The sequence below is a fragment of the Mesoplodon mirus genome, assembly GCF_964341445.2.
Source record: "Mesoplodon mirus genome assembly, chromosome: 8".
NCBI lineage: Eukaryota > Metazoa > Chordata > Mammalia > Artiodactyla > Ziphiidae > Mesoplodon > Mesoplodon mirus.
This window is the reverse complement of record NC_138984.1, coordinates 5559087-5577878: the sequence shown is the minus strand read 5'-3', so window position 1 is coordinate 5577878 and position 18792 is coordinate 5559087. Positions and strand designations below refer to the sequence as shown.

General features: G+C 52.7%; 1 protein-coding gene across 3 annotated transcripts in view; it reads left to right on the top strand.

The window, feature by feature from the left end:
* The window catches only part of SH3BP4 (SH3 domain binding protein 4), a 94796-nt gene that overhangs the window by 63448 nt on the left and 12556 nt on the right, over positions 1-18792 (top strand). For all 3 annotated transcript variants that reach the window (XM_082629896.1, XM_082629897.1, XM_082629898.1), the window contains 2 exons: positions 10302-10549; positions 15620-17979. In XM_082629896.1, coding sequence (XP_082486022.1) covers positions 10432-10549; positions 15620-17979 — 2478 coding nt within the window. In that variant the 5' untranslated portion in view covers positions 10302-10431. The remainder of the gene's footprint in view (positions 1-10301; positions 10550-15619; positions 17980-18792) is intronic.

Genomic DNA, 18792 nt, shown 5'->3' with positions numbered 1-18792 from the left:
ACAGGCTCTCACTGTATTTGCTGGTTGTTTTCAGTGGTGCCGTCTGGTGGGCGTGGCTCTGGTCTCTGCCTGGGGCATGTTCTCACCCTGCTCATCACCCGCCCCCCACCCCCCTACCACTTTGGTCTCTGCAACTCTTGCCTCCTCCCCCGTCTTCACTTCAACTTGAACTTGAGCCTCAGATGTGGCACATCTATCATTAAGGAGAACCCATCAGTAGATTTGGGGGCATCATGAAGCATTAGGAGCTGCCTCCCCAGGCAAGCTAGCTTGTCTGAATCTGGCATTTTTATCTGAGTCTCAGAAATGAACCCCGGGGAAAACCCCTTTCAATAAAAACCAAAAGACCCTCAGTTTCCTCACCTGTAAAATGAGTGGCACCAGCTACTTTGTGTTTCCCAGAATGGTAGCTAAGATGAACTTTAAAAAAATGTTTTAAGTTAATATATACTAGAAAAGATTTATCAGTATATCTAAGGAAGACCTTTCTTTGTAAAGGATAGAAGCTTCCTTTTTAAAGACATAGAAAGCTGCCTTTAAAATAACTTTCTTGAATAAACTTACATTGTTGAAGTAGGTTGGTTTAAAGAGAAATATTAAATAATTTGATTTTTAAAAACATTTATTTATTTATTTGGCTGCTCCGGGTCTTAGTTCTGGCATGCGGGATCTAGTTCCCTGACCAGGGATCGAACCCAGGCCCCCTGCATTGGGAGCACAGAGTCTTAACCACTGGACCACCAGGGAAGCCCAGTAATTTGATTTTTTTTTTTTTTTTTTTAAGGAAGACAGTAGATCAATGGTTCATGTTTGGAAACCACAAGGCCTTCCAGTGCTTATGTTTTGCAGTTTTGTTGAACTCATCAAATGGGGGTCAGGAATCTGAGTCTACCCCCAACCAGCCCGTCAAGTGAATGGGCCTCTCTTCTCATGTCCTTTGTAACATCTGCAGAGATAATCGTGCTTTTTCTTTCTAGTCGCTGGCTGGGGACCAGAGTGGGGAAGTTTTTCTAGTCTGGGCTGATCACAAGATTTTACTCCCCAGCCTGTCTGCTGCAACTCTTCCCATGTGACTCGGGGAGGCTGACCCCACCCCACCAGACCTCCTAAACCCCATGCTTGGGGAGCACTTGACATGCACGTGTCGGGTCGTCTTTGAACTCCTTGCCATTGTCAGCAGCAGGGTGATGGGGCGGGAGGACATGTGACTGGAAGGCCTCCACATAGCACACACGGTGTGTTGGGCAAACCAAGGTGTCTGGGCTTCCAGTCCCATGCAGGCCCAGAAGGTCCGTGCAGGCCCGGAAGGTCCCGAGCAGGCCCGGAAGGTGTGGTGGAGACATCACCCGTCCCCCTCCTCTTGGGGTCAGTTTCATACACGTTGTCATTCCAACTAAATGATCAGCAGTTGAGGGAAAGGACCAGGTCTCCATCCACTTGTGTCTTTGGTGGTCCCCGCTGCACGGTGGTGCTGGATAAATGTTTGGGTGGAGCATTTGTCCTTTCAACAGGTGGCACCACACACCAGCTTGGGCCAGGCACTGTGCTTAGTGCTGGAGGATTACAGAGGAGCCAGGTATGCAGTTGGCTTTCGAGGAAACGAGGGTAGTTGTTAGGGAACTAAGAAATCACGTGCAGAATCACAGCTGTGATGCCCAGAATGCAAGCAGTTAAGTGCCCAGAGAAGATGACGGATGAGTCCCCAGAGAGCTCAGAGAAGAGGTAGGATTCCATCTGCAAACGCACTGTTTGACGGGGGTCCCTGTCAAATGGGTAGGTTCTAATGTAGCAGAAACTGGGGGCACTGTTGGGTCTTCAAGTCAGTGGGGTGCAGAGAGAGATGGAGGCTTAAGGTCGGGGGATGGCTGGGGGGTGTTTGGAGCCGAGTGAAAGAAACAGTCGCTGTGCTTGGAGAGCTCAGGGCATCCAAATGAGAGTTTGACGTGGACATGGAGGGTGAGTTAGTGCAAGGAGGGTCTGGAAAGACAAGCCAGGTTTGGATTGACTTCTACAGACTGTAGGAGGCTCTGAAGAGGCTGAGATTGTTGTTGTTTTGTTTTTTAAATTTATTTATTTTTTATTTTATTTTATTTTTGGCTGCTTTGGGTCTTCGTTGCTGTGCGCGGGCTTTCTCTAGTTGCGGCGAGCAGGGGCCACTCTTTGTTGCAGTGCACAGGCTTCTCATTGCAGTGGCTTCTCTTGTTGCGGAGCAAAGGCTCTAGGCGCGTGAGCTTCAGTAGTTGTGGCACGTGGGCTCAGGAGTTGTGGCTCGCAGGCTTAGTAGTTGTGGCTCGCAGACTTATTTGCTCCGCGGCATGTGGGATATTCCCGGACCAGGGATTGAACCATGTCCCCTGAATTGGCAGGCGGATTCTTAACCACTGTGCCACCAGGGAAGTCTGAGATTGTTGTTTTTACCCAAGAAAATGATGGGATTGGTCCAGCCCACCCTGAAGCGCAGTCTCGCAGCTGGGCATCTAGTAGGCTGGAGACAAGAGGCCAGGGCGTAAGAGGCTCAGGCGCCGCAGAGGCGGTGGAGAGGGGCTTGGCCACCCCTTCCCCTCCCTGACCCTTGCCCACAACCCGTGATTCTCCAGACTCTGATTTTCTTACTTTGTCACTGGCTGGTGAAAACACCCCGAGTCATTGGGCCAGCTCTCTCCAACGATCACACTTTACACCATAAAAGCAGCAAGTGAGAAGCGGGCACCCACAACTGCGGTGTCCCCTCCCATGCACCCCGTAGAGCCTGAGGGGGTGTTGAGCTTGAGTCACCAGCTTTGGGTGGACAGAGAAGGCCTTGAACGTGTGCACGTTGCCAGCCCAGCGCCTGCACACAAGAGCCTTGTTCCTAGAAGTAGGTGCAGCTCTCGTGGGCTGCTCACCTAGGCAGTGTGGTCCCCTGCTCGGGAGGTGCTCGGGGACCAGGACACATGATTCTGCCCGCGAACCTCATCACTCTGCCCAGATGGCCGGCTGGGGGCCTCCGATAGCTGCTGCTGCTGCTGCTCATAAATTGAGGTCACTGTTGAACCAAAGTGAAATACATTCCAGACGCTGGAACGACCAGCTGATTCCCTGTGGTCCCCTCTCTCCGATGGGGCCATGTGCTTTCCCCCCAGAGGAGGCAGCCCTCCTCCAGGCCACCGGGCAGCGCTTTCGACTCCGCTCCAGGTGGATACAGAAGGGTTCTGGAGATCAGGCTCCTGTAGGTGGGAGGAAGTGTCCCGCCACCGCGAAGGGAAGGTTCGAGTTTCACTGTGTAGGACCGTGGTCTCGAAACCGGAGCCTGTGCCTTCCCTGCCAAGAGAGGAGAGCCTGGAAAGGGGACACCAGTCACGTTTTGCCTTTCCACTTGGGCCGTTGCCCAGACCGGTCGGGTCAAAGATCAGGAGGCGGGGGGAGCTGGGGCGCTGTTTGGAGTCTGTGGGATGGGCCTCCCTCCAGGGCAGTTTGCTTTGGAGGGAAAAGGATGTCGTAGACGTCTACAGGCGCGCAGACAGGCTCACTGTCACCCCGCTGGGTCACCACCAGCTCGCCTTCCTCACGGGCTCTTCCTCGACCTGGGGGGGTGTGAAACCAGATGTCCCTGGTCCATCCCTGCAGCCTGACCGGGCATGTCGGCTTCTCCGCGGCGGCCCGTCGGGTTGGGAGCCCAGGGCGTTGGGTTTCGGTCAGTTGCTCACAGGAAGCAGATCAGCTTGGGAGGGAGGGTATCTCTGGATTACTTTCATCCTTGGGAACATGTTCCTTCTTGGGGAGAGAGTGAGGCGGGGACAAATGGGATGGAGTGTCTGTCCACAGAGCCTGGTGACTGACAACCCTCAGAGCCGGTCGAAACTCATGCTTTCTTTTTAACCCGGAGGAAATCTGATGAAATCAACATGATACTCCTACTCCAGAAATTAAAGTCAAATGTGGAGAATGAGTCATCTTAAGGCACGAACAGAATTCTCCAGGGAGGAGCCAAAGGCAGTCTCGATGCCCGATGCCCGATGCCCTCCTGCGGGAGGGGTCCAGGCCCAGCGCCTTCCTTCGGCACCTTCCTGGGTCTGGGCCACCCGGAGGACCTGGCGCTTGGCCGTGCACACGCTGGGGTCCTGACCAGGGTGTTCTCCATCCTGCAGATGCTCGTGTTCCGTTATTTTTCTTGGTTGGTTTGTTTTTTAATTGTTCCTCGGGCAGAGCGTTGGCATACAGGCCCCCACAAGAATATTCTGGGATTCTAGGATCTGGGGAGTGGCAGATCCACAGGGGTAGCGGAGGGGCTGTGTGCGGGGTCGCGAGTTTGCCACCGGAATCTGTAAATAAGTCTGTCCTTGTACAACGGTGTCGTCTGTTCAGAGGCCAGCCCCGTAGTTAGCAGGGAGGCACTGGCAGCAGGCTCTTTCCTCTCTAAGTGAATTGGCCTTTATACTAAAGATAAGAAAACCTCATTAGCTGTGACTCAGTCATTAGTAAAGCTTTAATGTCCCTTCCTGACTTCTTAGACCTGACTCCTACCATGTGGAGGTGAAGGGGGGAGCGGAGGCTTCCCAAGTCGAGGCGTGGTTTCGGGGGTGGGGGATGCAGGGGCTACCACAGCCTACCCTTCTGAGATGTCCTGAGGTCCAGTGCCGGCCGCCCTGACCAGGAGTGCGTATGCAGCTAAAGGCTGTCCCAGAGAGGTGATGGCTCCCGGGGCCCGTGGGTGAAGTCCAGACCCTAGTGGAGGGTGGCCGAACTTGTAGGCCAAGCTGCCCAGGTACATCCCAGGTGCCCACGCAGCTAACCCATCAGTGTTTCAGAAATGTATAACTTGGATTTCCAAAAAAGGGTAAGATTCCTAAATTTAGCCTGCTGAGTATAATTAAGTCACATCAGCCATCTGGGGGGGCATTTGACACTCTTGGGGGATTTGGGCTCTTTCAAGGAGATTATCCCAGGGATACCTACCACATAGCTCCAAAGCTGTACTCTTTATTTAAATGGAGTTCATTTGCTCATTCATGTTTGAAAGCCTGCTCTGTAGGGAGCAAGGAAACAGGCTGAGTCCCGTGGCCTCGGAGAGCTTACATTCTCTTGGAGAAATCAGGCTAGAAAGCGAAGAGCACAGGATATGTCTAGTGTTAAAAAGGAAAGTAGGGGAAGAGGGTGGGCTGAGGGATGTTGCTGTTGCAGACACCTGAATGCAGTGAGGGATCCAGTCTGGCGAATAATAGGCAGGGGCCTCCCAGGATGCAGGAACAGCATGTGCAAAGGCCCTGCAGTGGGAGGGAGAGAACTTCAAGAAATGGGCCCAAAGAACCAGCAGGACCCAGGATGCTGGCCTTGAGGGCACTGTAAGCACGAAGACCTAAGGAGCTTTGGAGGGTTTTGAACAGAGTCCCGACTGACTTTTTTAAAGTCCTGACTGCTAATTGAGGGGTGGACTGTGGGAGGGCAGACAGAGCTGGACGCGTTAGACCTGGTGGAAGGGAGCTGATTAGTGAGTTGAGAGGTGACAGTGGCGTGGAGGTGCTGAGGGGAGCTCAGCCGGAGCTGCCCGTGGTGGCGTGGGGTGGCGTGCCCACACGCAGTGCACACCCTCCACAGAGAGGGGTTAAGGGAGGGGCCGCTGGGGAGGGACATGGGCTTTGGGGCTGGCTGAGTGAGCCCTTCACCTGTTGGCTGAGATGGTGAAGTTGGGGAGGAGGTTTGGTGCAAACCCCAAGTTGGGTTTGGACCTGGGAGGTGCCGGATGCCCACCAGTCCTAAAGGGGAGCCCTCGGTGATTGAATCTGGCGTTCAAGGGTCACTTGTCAGTAAGTGGGAACCCAACCACATCCACTTGTGCTGTGAGGGGGCTCAGACCGCCTGGGCATTTGGATTTAGGGCTCCTTAGAGTTTTTCCCAGTCAAAAGAAGACACACACAGACACACACACCTTCATTCCTGACACGTCCCTCGTGGAAAGGCAGGTGATGAAGATTTCCTAGTATTACTTTCCTAATTTTAAAAAATGTTTTGTTGTGGACATTTTGAAATATGTACATAACTAAGAAAATGGTAAAAATAATTAATAATGAAAGTAATAATAAAAATTAAATAAGAAAATAGAGAAATGGTTAAAAATAGAAAAAATAGCATAGCGTATAGTAATATATACTAGTATAACATGCAGTGAAATGCAGTGTTAGTGAACCTTTGTGAGCTCATTATAAAGCAGATCAGAGCATCAGGTCATCTACCCCCACGTTCTTTTCTTTTCTTTTTTTAACATCTTTATTGGAGTATAATTGCTTTACAATGGTGTGTTAGTTTCTGCTTTATAACAAAGTGAATCAGCTATACATATACATATATCCCCATATCTCCTCCCTCTTGGGTCTCCCTCCCACCCTCCCTATCCCACCCCTCTAGGTGGTCACAGAGCACCCAGCTGATCTCCCTGTGCTATGCGGCTGCTTCCCACTAGCTCTCTATTTTACATTTGGTAGTGTATATATGTCCATGCCACTCTCTCACTTCGTACCAGCTTACCCCTCCCCCGTCCCCGTGTCCTCAAGTCCATTCTCTACGTCTGCGTCTTTATTCCCGTCCTGCCCCTAGGTTCTTCAGAACCATTTTTTTTTTTTAGATTCCATATATGTGTGTTAGCATATGGTATTTGTTTTTCTCTTTCTGACTTACTTCACTCTGTATGACAGACTCTGGGTCCATCCACCTCACTACAAATAACTCAGTTTCCCACATTATTTTCTAATAAAGCAGGGGTTAATTCAAGTGACGTGGCCTTGAACTTGGGCCACTTGAATTTGAGGCTCCAGAGCTGAGGTCAGCACATTGAGTCAACCAGGAGCTTGCAGGGCTGTGGGGAGGAGGGTGGAGCAGAAAGAGGGTGGGGGGAGAGAAGACGGTTTTCCTGGTGCCACAGGTGAGGGCAGCGAGCTCCAGGGAGCGGAAGGTGAAACACACATGCTTGAGAAGTGTGTCCCTGGTTCACATGGGGGTGGAGGTAAGTGATAAATCTGGGTGCCCAGGTGAGCCTAGCAGTGGAGGGCTCTGAGTGCCAGGGTGGGAGGTCCACCTTTAAAAGCAAGTCACACCTGGAGGATTTTGAGCTGCAGGAGGGACCTTTGAGAAAATTAAGGTCACATATGGATTGCACCAGGGAGGGAGTATTCAGGGATCTGACTGCCACAGGCAGCCGCAAAGGTGTGGTGAGCTCTGTTAAGCAGGGCAGGAAGCTGACAGCACCTTGTAGCTTCGCCTCCGGCAGGCGGGTCCCTGCAGGGGTCTCTCCACGCTGGGGTCTGGAGGAAGCGGAGACAGAGAGCCTCAGCCCTGAGCCCTCACCCTGAGGGTGTCGGCTCCAGGAGGTGCCAGGAGGGGCAAGCCCCCCAGGCGTGGCCCAGCCAGGCTGCCTGCCTGTCTTTCTCTGCTGTAAAATAACATGCCTGAGGCCAAGGTTGGTGTCTGCACTCTCTGCACATGTATTGGTGGATGTCAGGACTGGGTCCAAGGACGGTCTCCCCCTGCCCCTGGGAAAAGTTGCCATTCTGGGCTGCCCACGGGGCATTGAGCATCACAGGACAAAAGGGTCCTGGTCCCGAGGAAGAGAGAGTGAATGGGCGCATTGAAGCTCCTGTGAACGAGGCTTCTGGTGGTCCGGGAATCAGACTCAGACTTCAGTCCCTGGCTGGTAAGTGGCGACATTGTCAGGGCCGCGCAGTTAGTGGCTTCCACCTTCCTTGAATGGCAAGCTCAGTGCGTGTATCTGTGTTTTAAAAGGACTGCACATCTCTTTATGTAGCTGCTAACACACAGTGGCTCAGGGTAATCATTGTATCCCCCATCAATGAGAAAACAGAAACAAGGAACTGTCTCCCAGAGTCCCAGTGGTGGTCTGTGCTCTGTTCTCCCTGCCCAGCTCTGAGGCCCTGCTTTCCGCGCCCCTCCCCCCACTGCCCCCGGCCCTCCTGCCTTCTTGGCAGGGGCGGCAGGAATCCAATCGCTCTTAAATGTTAATTTCCGCTTTTCTTGGCCGCTCTTGGCAAGCTGTCCCAGTGTTCTGTAGGGGCCTCAGCTGAGTTCTCGGCTATCACTCTCCCAGCCCTGGGTAAAATCCACCCCATCCGGACTTCAGCTCCTCTGTTGAGGCCGTGGCCGTCTGTGCGGGGCTTTGAGGCGGGCTGGGGCTCGTCTGGACATCCCCTCTCCGTTGCCATGTCCACCTGTGTCTCTCCCCTCCACCAGCTCTCTCAGCAGCTTCTCCTAAACTGTGCCAGGAGTTTTGAAAGACAAAACGGCATTGCTGCTTCCATTTATGTCATCAGCAGCCAAAGTTTCTCTATCAGAAGCCTTCTGTGGCTTCCCGTAGCGTCCAGGGCCGAGGCTAGACCCTTGGCCGTCACGTTCTGGCCCCTGTCCTCCAGCTTCTGCAGTGCTCAGCCCGCCGTGTCCTCCAGGCCTGCGTGCCCTGCTCTGCCTGGCTATTCCCCCCGCCCATCCCGCTTAGAACCCAGGCGCACCTCACCTCCTCTGGGCAGCTGGCCCGGTTCTGCGGAGCCTCACTGGTACAGCAGGCCTTGGGGTCCTTGGGAGCAGGGCTGTGCAGTAAGGCCTCGAGATTGTGCCCGTCTCGGCTTCTTTTAAAACCCTCCACTAGATGCTCCGTAGTGAGTGGGACTCGGTGATACTCCCAAGGGCGGTGGGGGCCAGGGCCGGGGCCTCTTTCACTCCATCTCTCGAAGCGTGGTCAGGATGAGCTGCCCTGGGAAAGCCCTGGCGTCCTTTGTCCTGGCGCGCACCGCTGCTGGGGTTCCCGTGTCCTGAGCAGGAGCCTGTGGGATGGGGGGCCTGGAGGATGTGCAGCAGGAAGGGTGGTCCCCTCTCTGGGCGTATCTCTCAGTCCCAGTCCCGGGAGCAGCCTGGCCTGGGGTGGGGGGGCCGTCAGATCCCGCAGCTAACCGCATCCCCTGGCCGTAACCGCATCCCCTGGCCGTAACCGCCGCCGCCTCCCAGCTCCTTCCCCTGTGTCCACCTGCCGCCTCCCAAGAGGCCCGGTCAGACCCAGAATCTCAGGTAGGAATTGTCATTAATGTGACAGCCCGTCACACACAGACTGCGGGCTCGAAACCATCATAAAGCTCTCCTCCCCGCCCACCCGCCCACGAATCCCATTTTATCCTCTGCGTTGATTCCCACCAGGAAACGAGGCTTCATCTTTTGGATCCGAAGTATTTTCACGTTCTCTCGACTCAGTAAACAGCTCCACACGCGGCCACAGGCTGCCTGGTCGGGGCAGAGCCGTGACAGCCCGGTGACCAGGTCTCTGGTTCGGCTCTGACACAGCCTGTGTGGACAGAACCGTGCGGCCACCGCGGCTGATGGGCGGGGGCCGGTGTCCCTGGCTGGAGGGTGGACCCTGGGTGCGGAGGAGCCATGCAACTGCGTGGGGACCGGGAGACAAAGCCCGGCAGCACTTCCTGGCCACAGCTGCCTCGTGCCTCCAGCTGGGTCACTGCTGTCCTCTCCTGGAGGCCCAGCTCCGTGCACAGTTCTCTGCAGAGAGGAGCCCGGGGGCGGGAAAGGGAGTCCGAGCGCGTGGTCACATCTGTTGTAACCTCCCAGGGCAGGCATGGAAGTAACCTGGGATCCCACTCAACTGGGGAAACCATCCAGGTGCTTCACCCCTTCCTTCAAATAACTGGTATGTTTGTGAGTGCTGATGCATGAGTCACAAATAGAAGTAAGTGAGTGTTGTGTATTCCTATACCTTATATCCACAAGTGGCCACGTGTGTCTTATTTGTGTTTGTTTATCTGGGGTCCAGGGGGGACTTAGGGAGCGTGTGGGCAGGGAGCCGCCCCCTCACACCCACTGCAGCGATGCCAAGTGCTGCCTGCCCGGGGCTGGAATCACAGCGGTGGCTGTTCCTACGATGGGACCGGCCACTTTCTGGGCAGAAGAAGATTTAGTTCCCCTTCCCTGAACCCTGGGACTCGCGGTGTGGACAGATCCTGTTTTGTCCTCCTCTTTGACTGTAATGAATGGGCCGGCCAGGTGCTCAAGCAGATCTCACAAGTCTCATTGTGCCCCAGGAAGAGGGAGTGCAAACAGCAGGATAGGGAACACTGCCCGGGCTGTGTGCAGCACGAGGACAGATGAGACGGGCATGAAGTGGGCATAGAATCCGGGGAGTGAGCCCCACTCTGCTCCCTTGGGCCAGGAAAAGTGACACGGCCTCTGGGGGAAAGAGGGTTCCCACTTGCCATCAGTTTACTCTTTAACCGTGTTTCACTTGCTCAAGGGAAATTCCTTTCTTCCCCTGCTCACAGGAAGAAGCACATTGCAGAGCTGATGCCGTAGCGCAGCATGGTTGCCTGAGACAGAAGCTTCAGCAATTGCTGGAATAACTGGAGGGGAAATATGAAACCTTAGCCATTCACCCGGCAAGAGAGTTTCAAGATGGCAGCTCAGCGCATCCGAGCTGCCAACTCCAGCGGCCTCCCGCGGTGCAAGTCCGAGGGGACCTTGATTGACCTGAGTGAAGGGTTTTCAGAAACAAGCTTTAATGATGTCAAAGGTGAGCTCCTGGGAACGGCACTGGCTGGGGTTTGCAAGAGCTCTAAGACCCAAGGACTCTTCTACTTACAGGCTGCCAAGTTCACGTTCAGATCATTAAATCTTAGCTCTCTAAACTTCATCATGTTATGAATTCAGCCCTGGAACAATAGCCACTTGTTTTGTTTTGATGGGTTGGGAGGTTGTTTTGAATTTTCCTCTTTGTAATGAAACTTCTTCTTAATGCAGAATATGTTTCTCTATTCATGTGTTTTGGTGACATTAAGGTAAGAGCTTGGTGGTGTACAAAAGTAGGGGGAAGGACAGTGTACTAAGTTGATGAGGTCCTGAGAGCCACTGGAGACTAAAAGGGGGGCCGGAGACAGGGGTCAGCACGCTTTCTCTGCAGAAGGTCAGAGAGTGAATACTTGAATCTGTGTAGGCCTTACGGCCTCTGTCACAGCTGTTTAACTCCAAGATTGTAATGAGAAAGCAGTCACGGAAGAGAGAAAACAAATGGGCGTGGCTGTGTTCCAGCAGAACTTCACAGAAACGGCCGGCTGAATTTGGCCCGGGGGCCAGAGTTTGCCAACCCCTGGTTTAGAGGTGGCCCCAGGGTTTCCCTAACAGCCACGTAAAACTGGGCTGGTGATAAAGCCTATCTTTTGGACACCGAGGTGGATGCCAGTGCGTCATTTTCCTTCTGGAGTCCATCCTGCCCTCACTGGCCATGGTCAGTGTCTCCCGTGAGCTTCCTGGCATCTTGTGCTTCATCGTCCTCATCACCATCACCACCGTCAGTTGACTTTCCCACCACGTTTACCGAATTCTGTTGAAATGATCCATTGCGCTGCCCACAGACAGCTCAACAGCAAGAGCTTTCGCTTTACCTTTGTATCGTTAGCCCCTGGCACAAAATCGGTGCTAAATAAATATTTCTGGAACTAATCTGCCACCTCCCAGATAAAATCATGATGCACGACCCCGATATACTAAAATCGTAACGTGCCTGTTTCTGCCTTTCTTCTTCTCTCTTCCAGTTACCCTCAACTTCCTCTTCTTCCTGTCTGTCCTTTACGCTTGTGGCCCTGAGCATTGCTTAAAATGTTCTTTTAAAGAGAAGACTAGCAAGGGAGTTATGAGGTTTTATTAATAAGAACAGCGGACCTATTGGGTGTTGCTATAAATAATCACGCCATTTGTTTTTCATAGTCTGGTAATGGGCATTGTTTTCTCACTTTGTAACCCAGCTAGTCATGGTTGAAGCGGGAAACTGGGAGCTCAAGTCATGCAGTTTGGGCTGGGATTTTTTTTTTTTTTTTTTTGCTGTACGTGGGCCTCTCACTGTTGTGGCCTCTCCCGTGGCGGAGCACAGGCTCCGGACGCGGAGGCTCAGCGGCCATGGCTCACGGGCCCAGCCACAACACGGCACGTGGGATCCTCCCGGACCGGGACACGAACCCATGTCCCCTGCATCGGCAGGCGGACTTTCAACCACTGCGCCACCAGGGAAGCCCTGGGCTGGGATTTTGAAACGAGGGGCAGAGAGCTGAATTTTAAAAGATGATGATGATGATAATGCTGATCTGGGAGGAGCTGTTATTCCTAAAAGAACACTGCAGCTGGGGGAGGAAGGCAGGCGAGACAGCTGGGGATGTGAGGAGGGGCTGGTTAGTTTGGGGGGTCGGGGGAGGAGAGAGACCCCCTGACTCCACTCCCGAGGCGCAGGCTGTGGCCCAGGCAGCATTTCGGCCCAGCTGCCCCCCACACATGCCGATGGTAAGATCGGCTTCAAGGTGGGAATCTATTCCAGACAGAATATCTGCTGCAGAATCTTCTGCCCTAATGAATGTTTTTCCTGCATAAGAACTGAGGCAGAGGGTAGGAAATGTATTATTCAGTGAACTGAACCTCCTGACACCCAGGGATATTTTTCTTGTATTAAAATCAAGGTACCTGGGAATCTGGCAACACTCTCCAGAATTCATTAAGATGGAATTCGATACGGATTTTCCTGCATTTGATTGGATGGAAGCCCCAGCCTTGTGTACACCCCAGGTGTCTGTGGCCCTTGTCTGATAGAGGGCCGGTCTTGGAAGGGAGTTCACACCGCGGTCCACTTCCACGGGGGCCCAACAGGAAGGGGCGCCGTCTCCCATCAGACAAGCCTCATCCTTGAGTGAAATATCTATTACTGCTCCTCTCCTAAGGAGAGTGCTTAGAATTTTGAGTAAAACCATTTTTATTCTCCAGTCTGGTAAGAAGACTAAAGTGATCATTTGCACTGATACGTTTTCTCAGGTTATGTACACAGCCTGCCTAACAGCTTTGGTTTTTAATTTAAAAAATATTACTGTAAGGGAATTATTCTGGAGGAACATAACAGGAATATAACTTCTGAGGAATTCTAACAAGATTTTAGTAGCTGGCCAGCTTTCTTTGATTTTCACTTGGTTTTAATTGTTATGTGACATTTTCATTAGATGTGTCAAGGAAACTGGAGCCTGTGACTGGAAAACAAAGTGGGAGGGAAAATCTTATATTATCCCCTGACCCCAGCTGACCCATCTGCCTTCCTCCACCTCCCCTCGAAGCCATTATCTTTGACTTGGCTGTTTTTATTCACTGCCCCCCTTCAGTGTTAAGTGATTGCTCTCTGGTGTGATTTTATAGCAGAAGGGCACAGCCCAGGGGGATTCTAACTTAGCCTTTGGACAACACCTTGTCCCAATAACATGGATATGATGTCTCTGTTGTAAGCTTACAGGATGAGCATTCATTCCACGGATGTTTATTGGGCACCTGCTATGTGACACAGGCCCTGTTCCAAGGACACCACTGCGAGCAAAACATAGACTAACAGAGCTTACACCCTAGAGGGGCAATGGAGCCCTCTCCGACAAAACCAACATAAATATGTATGGTACATTTTATATTGGTTAATGATAAATGCTATGGAGAAAAATTAAATTAGGAGGGGGCCGGAGATGTCTATTTAAACATAACATTTTGTGAGTCTTTACCTTGTACTAAGCATCATTGTGCTAATCACTTCATCACCATCATCTTGCTTAATCCTCACCGGAGCCCATCGAGGGAAGGTGGTTCATCCATCGTGAAGAATGTCGGGCTCCGGAGATCACACCACTGCTAAGGGTGTAGATTCAAATCCCAGGTCTGGTGATCCCAGTACCAGCTTCTCCCCGACACCCCAGACAGGGTGGTAGGTGACAGCCTTCGAGGCCCAGGTTCATACCCTGCTAATAAGCATATCTCTGTAATTTAGTTAGTGTAAATAAATAGAAACTTCCTACTTTATTGCCTGAGACTTTGCTGAGGACATGCAATTTAATTTTCATTATTTCCTTTTATTTATTTATTTTTAAAGGTTTTTTTTTTTAATGTGGACTTTTTTATTTTTTTAAGTTTTTATTGAATTTGTTACAGTATTGCTTCTGTTTTATGTTTTGGGTTTTTTGTGTGTGTGTGGGATCTTAGCTCCCCGACCAGGGATCAAATGCACAACCCCTGCATTAGAAGGCGAAGTCTTAACCACTGGACCGCCAGGGAAGTCCCCTCACTATTTCCTTTTAAAGGAAAGGGAAACTGGCAGATGATTTTTTTTGGGGGGGTGGAGCCAGTTTGGTAGAATAGGATGTCTGTTGACTTAATCATATATTAGACAAGATGTAGGTATAGTTCCGCTAAAAATGTAGTCCTTTCTTTGCTTGTTTACATAAGCAACTAAAAAAAGTTTACTTTCATTTGTTTGCTTCAGGAAGGCAGCAAACTCCATAAAACAAGGGACAGTTGGGATGGGGGGGTTGGAGAGAAATATATGGGCTTATTTCCATCAGAAAGAAGGTTCTTCATCCTCTGAGTATATGTACTTTGTTATGTATGGGAGAGAGAGAAAACACTGGTTTCTAATTATCTGTTATTTTTCAAAACACACCCTACTTGTTTAGATGACTTTTTTTTTTTTTTTTTTTTTTTTTTTGCTGTTCCAATTGCTGTCTACCTTGGTAACACGCAGTTGAACGCCAAGAACCATAAATTAGCTTGAGTCGCTGTTTAAAGTGTTGAGATTTTTCAGATTGCTTAAAGAGTTGTTCAAAAAGAATGTGAATTACGACCAGACCTAAACCTTTGATTTTCAAGGGATAACAGAGAGACCATTTCCATGTTGTTCTGAATGATCCTTTAAAAGAGTTTGAAAGAGGGCTTCCCTGGTGGCGCAGTGGTTGGGAGTCCACCTGCCGATGCAGGGGACACGGGTTCGTGCCGGTCCGGGAAGATCCCACATGCCGCGGAGCGGCTGGGCCCGTGAGCCATGGCCGCTGGGCCTGCGCGTCCGGAGCCTGTGCTCCGCAACGGGAGAGGCCACAACAGTGAGAGGCCCGCATACCGCAAAAAAAAAAAAAAAAAAAAAAAAAAAAGAGGTTGAAAGAGACCAACCTCAAAAATCTTATTTCATATAAACAGTTTGATGAAGAATGGGTTCAACTTGGAAACCAGGAAACGGGCCTGATAGTCAAGGGAACCTTCCCCTTGGTTTATGTATTTTATGCTGAAGGCAGGACATGGAATCAGCTCTTAGACACCGAGAGATTCTGTTGCAGGTCTTTTCCAGTCCCTGGTTACATGCAGTGGGTCACTGAACTCAGCATCACTGTGTTTTCTAAGTAAATCACATTCAGTTTCTCTTCGACCTAGCAGCAGTCCCGGTAAGTTAGTAACAAAAAGAAAAGTTGGGTCAAAATGAGATGTTTAAAACCTGGGACATATTGATAATTCCATTATGCTGATTCATGTTTCTGTGGATGGTGGAGAGACTGTGGCCTTTCCACCTGACTCAGACTGTGCGTTGGAATGTGATGGAATCTGGAGAGACAACGCTCGATTTAGGCTGTCAGCCAGGTGAATCGCCCACAGGATTTTACTTTGGTTTGTTTCTGTTGTTTACTTGCCGGGCTGGTCTCTCCCTGTGGGGGGTGATGGTTTTCCAGACCTCTCTTCTCCCTGGCTTTGACGATGCTCTGCCTTGCCCTGAGGGCCCGCCCTCACCTCCTGTTCTTTGTGTTTTCCACAGTGCCTTCTCCCAGTGCCTTGCTCGCAGACAATCCCACGCCCTTTGGAAATGCAAAGGAAGTGATCGCAATCAAGGACTACTGCCCAACCAACTTCACCACCCTCAAGTTCTCCAAGGGCGACCACCTCTACGTCCTGGATACGTCAGGCGGGGAGTGGTGGTACGCACACAACACCACGGAGATGGGCTACATCCCTTCCTCTTACGTGCAGCCCTTAAACTACCGGAACTCCACCTTAAGTGACAGCGGGATGATCGACAATCTTCCAGACAGCCCGGACGAAGTAGCCAAGGAGTTAGATTTGCTCGGAGAATGGACAGATGACAGGAGGGAGTCAAGCAAAACCTACAGTAATAATCCTTTCTGGAACGGTGTCCAAACAAACCCATTTCTCAATGGGAATGTGCCAGCGATGCCCAGCGTGGACCTACCGACTCCCCAAAGCACCGTGGACTTGCTCCTCTTTGATACGGGCACATCTTCATTCACCGAGTCCAGCTCAGCGACGACCAACAGTGCCGGCAACATCTTCGACGAGCTGCCGGCCACCAGCCGCCTTCACGTGGAGCCGACGGTCAGGCGGGACAACCCTTTCTTCCGGAGCAAGCGTTCCTACAGCCTCTCGGAACTCTCCGTCCTCCAAGCCAAGTCTGACACTCCCGCATCCTCGGGGTTTTTCACGGGCTTGAAATCGCCAGCCCCCGAGCAATTCCAGAGCCGGGAGGACTTCCGGGCTGCCTGGCTGAGCCACCGGAAGCTGGCCCGGTCTTGCCACGACCTGGACTTGCTGGGCCAAAGTCCCGGCTGGGGCCAGACCCAAGCGGTGGAGACGAACATCGTGTGCAAGCTGGAGAGTTCGGGGGGCGCCGTGCAGCTTCCCGACACCAACATCAGCATCCACGTGCCCGAAGGCCACGTGGCTCCAGGGGAGACGCAGCAGATCTCCATGAAGGCTCTGCTGGACCCCCCGCTGGAGCTCAACAGCGACAGGTGCAGCTGCATCAGCCCGGTGCTGGAGGTGAAGCTGAGCACCTTAGAGGTGAAAACCCACATTGTCTTGGAGATGAAGGTTTCAGCTGAGGTGAAAAGTGACATTTTCAGCAAAAGCACAGTGGGCCTCCAGTGCCTGAGGAGCGACTCAAAGGAGGGGCCCTACGTCCCCATCCCGCACACCTACAGCTATGGGGACACGGTCCAGGTCCAGCTGGACAACCTGGAGCCCTGTATGTACCTGGCCATTGTTGCCCACGGTCCGAACATCCTCTACCCTTCCACGGTCTGGGACTTCATCAATAAAAAAGTCACCGTGGGTCTCTACGGCCCCAAACACATCCACCCATCCTTCAAGACGGTGGTGACCATTTTCGGGCATGATTGTGCCCCCAAGACCCTACTGGTCAGCGAGGTCACCCGCCAGGCCCCTAGCCCGGCCCCAGTGGCACTGCAGCTCTGGGGCAAGCACCAGTTCGTCTTGTCCAGGCCCCAGGATCTCCGAGTCTGCATGTTTTCCAACATGACCAACTACGAGGTCAAAGCCAGCGAGCAGGCCAAGGCCGTGAGAGGCTTCCAGGTGAAGCTGGGCAAGGTGAGCCGCCTCATCTTCTCCATCAGCTGCCACAGCGCCAGCGAGCTCTCCGACTTCACCTTGCGGGTCCAGGTGAAAGACGACCAGGAGGCCATCCTGACCCAGTTTTGCGTCCAGACCCCACAGCCACCCCCGAAAAGTGCCATCAAGCCATCTGGGCAGAGACGGTTCCTCAAGAAGAACGAGGTGGGGAAGATCATCCTGTCCCCGTTCGCTGCCACCACCAAGTACCCGACTTTTCAGGACCGCCCTGTGTCCAGCCTCAAGTTCGGCAAGTTACTCAAGACGGTGGTGCGGCAGAGCAAGAACCACTACCTGCTGGAGTACAAGAAGGGCGACGCCATCGCCCTGCTCAGCGAGGAGAAGATCCGGCTGAAGGGGCAGCTGTGGACCAAGGAGTGGTACATCGGCTACCACCAGGGCAGGGTCGGCCTCGTGCACGCCAAGAACGTGCTGGTGGTGGGCAAGGCGCGGCCCAGCCTCCTCTCTGGGCCCGAGCTGAGCACGTCGGTGCTGCTGGAGCAGATCCTGCGCCCGTGCAAGTTCCTCACCTACATCTACGCCTCCGTCCGCACGCTACTCATGGAGAACATCAGCAGCTGGCGCTCCTTCGCCGACGCCCTGGGCTACGGGAACCTGCCGCTCACCTTCTTCTGCCGGGCCGAGCTGGACAGCGAGCCCGAGCGGGTGGCATCCGTCCTGGAGAAGCTGAAGGAGGACTGCAACAGCACGGAGAACAAAGACCGGAAATCCTTCCAGAAGGAGCTTATGATGGTAAGTGCCCGGTGGGGCTTGGATTCGTGGTGGATGGGACTTGGTCCAGCCTCAGCCTTTACCTTGCACGTGTGGGAACGGGTGTGGTGTCTGGAGTCAGTGGACCGGTGTCTGCGCCCCCATTCTGCTCCCAGAAACTCACACACACCTGGGGATAGGCATTGACGTGGGACCGGTAGGGGCCCCCAGACAACTCGAAGCCACTGCGGCGAGGGTCATTCAGGTCTCTTCCTGCTGAATTTGTGAGCTCCTCTGGAGGTCCGGAATGCATCTCTGCCTGCGTGGTCAGGGACGCAAGGGGGGCCCTGTGCGCCACCCGCCCCTGTTTAGATCTCTTGGGACAAGATCCATCCTTTCATCAGATTCCCAGCGGGATCTGTGACTCGAAAGTTTGATGAACCACCACACCAAAGTCTGACTTTATCTTGTTGTGAATTTTTCTCTCCAGGCCTTACTTGAAGGTTCTCCCCTCTCTCTGTGTCATTTCCTCTTCCTCCTTCTTGCGTGTGTTTGAGTTGGGGTGAGGACGGCCTCTGTTTTGCCAGCACAACTGGGAACTTGGACCCTAAGAAGTAAAGAGTGGGGAGTCCCACTGCTGGGCACAGCCGGCCCGCAAGCCAAATGGGAAGCTGTCTGGACCCGATCACAGCCTCCAACAGGCTTGTGCTCTGCGCTGGTCATGCCGCCCACAGGTAGTCCACTGTAACTGCCGGTTCGGTTGTGGTGGCCTTGGAGGAGTTACCTGGGAGAAGCCTAATGTCCTCTGGGCATCCCTAGTCAGATCTGTGCCGGACATTCTCTGTCGACTTCTTT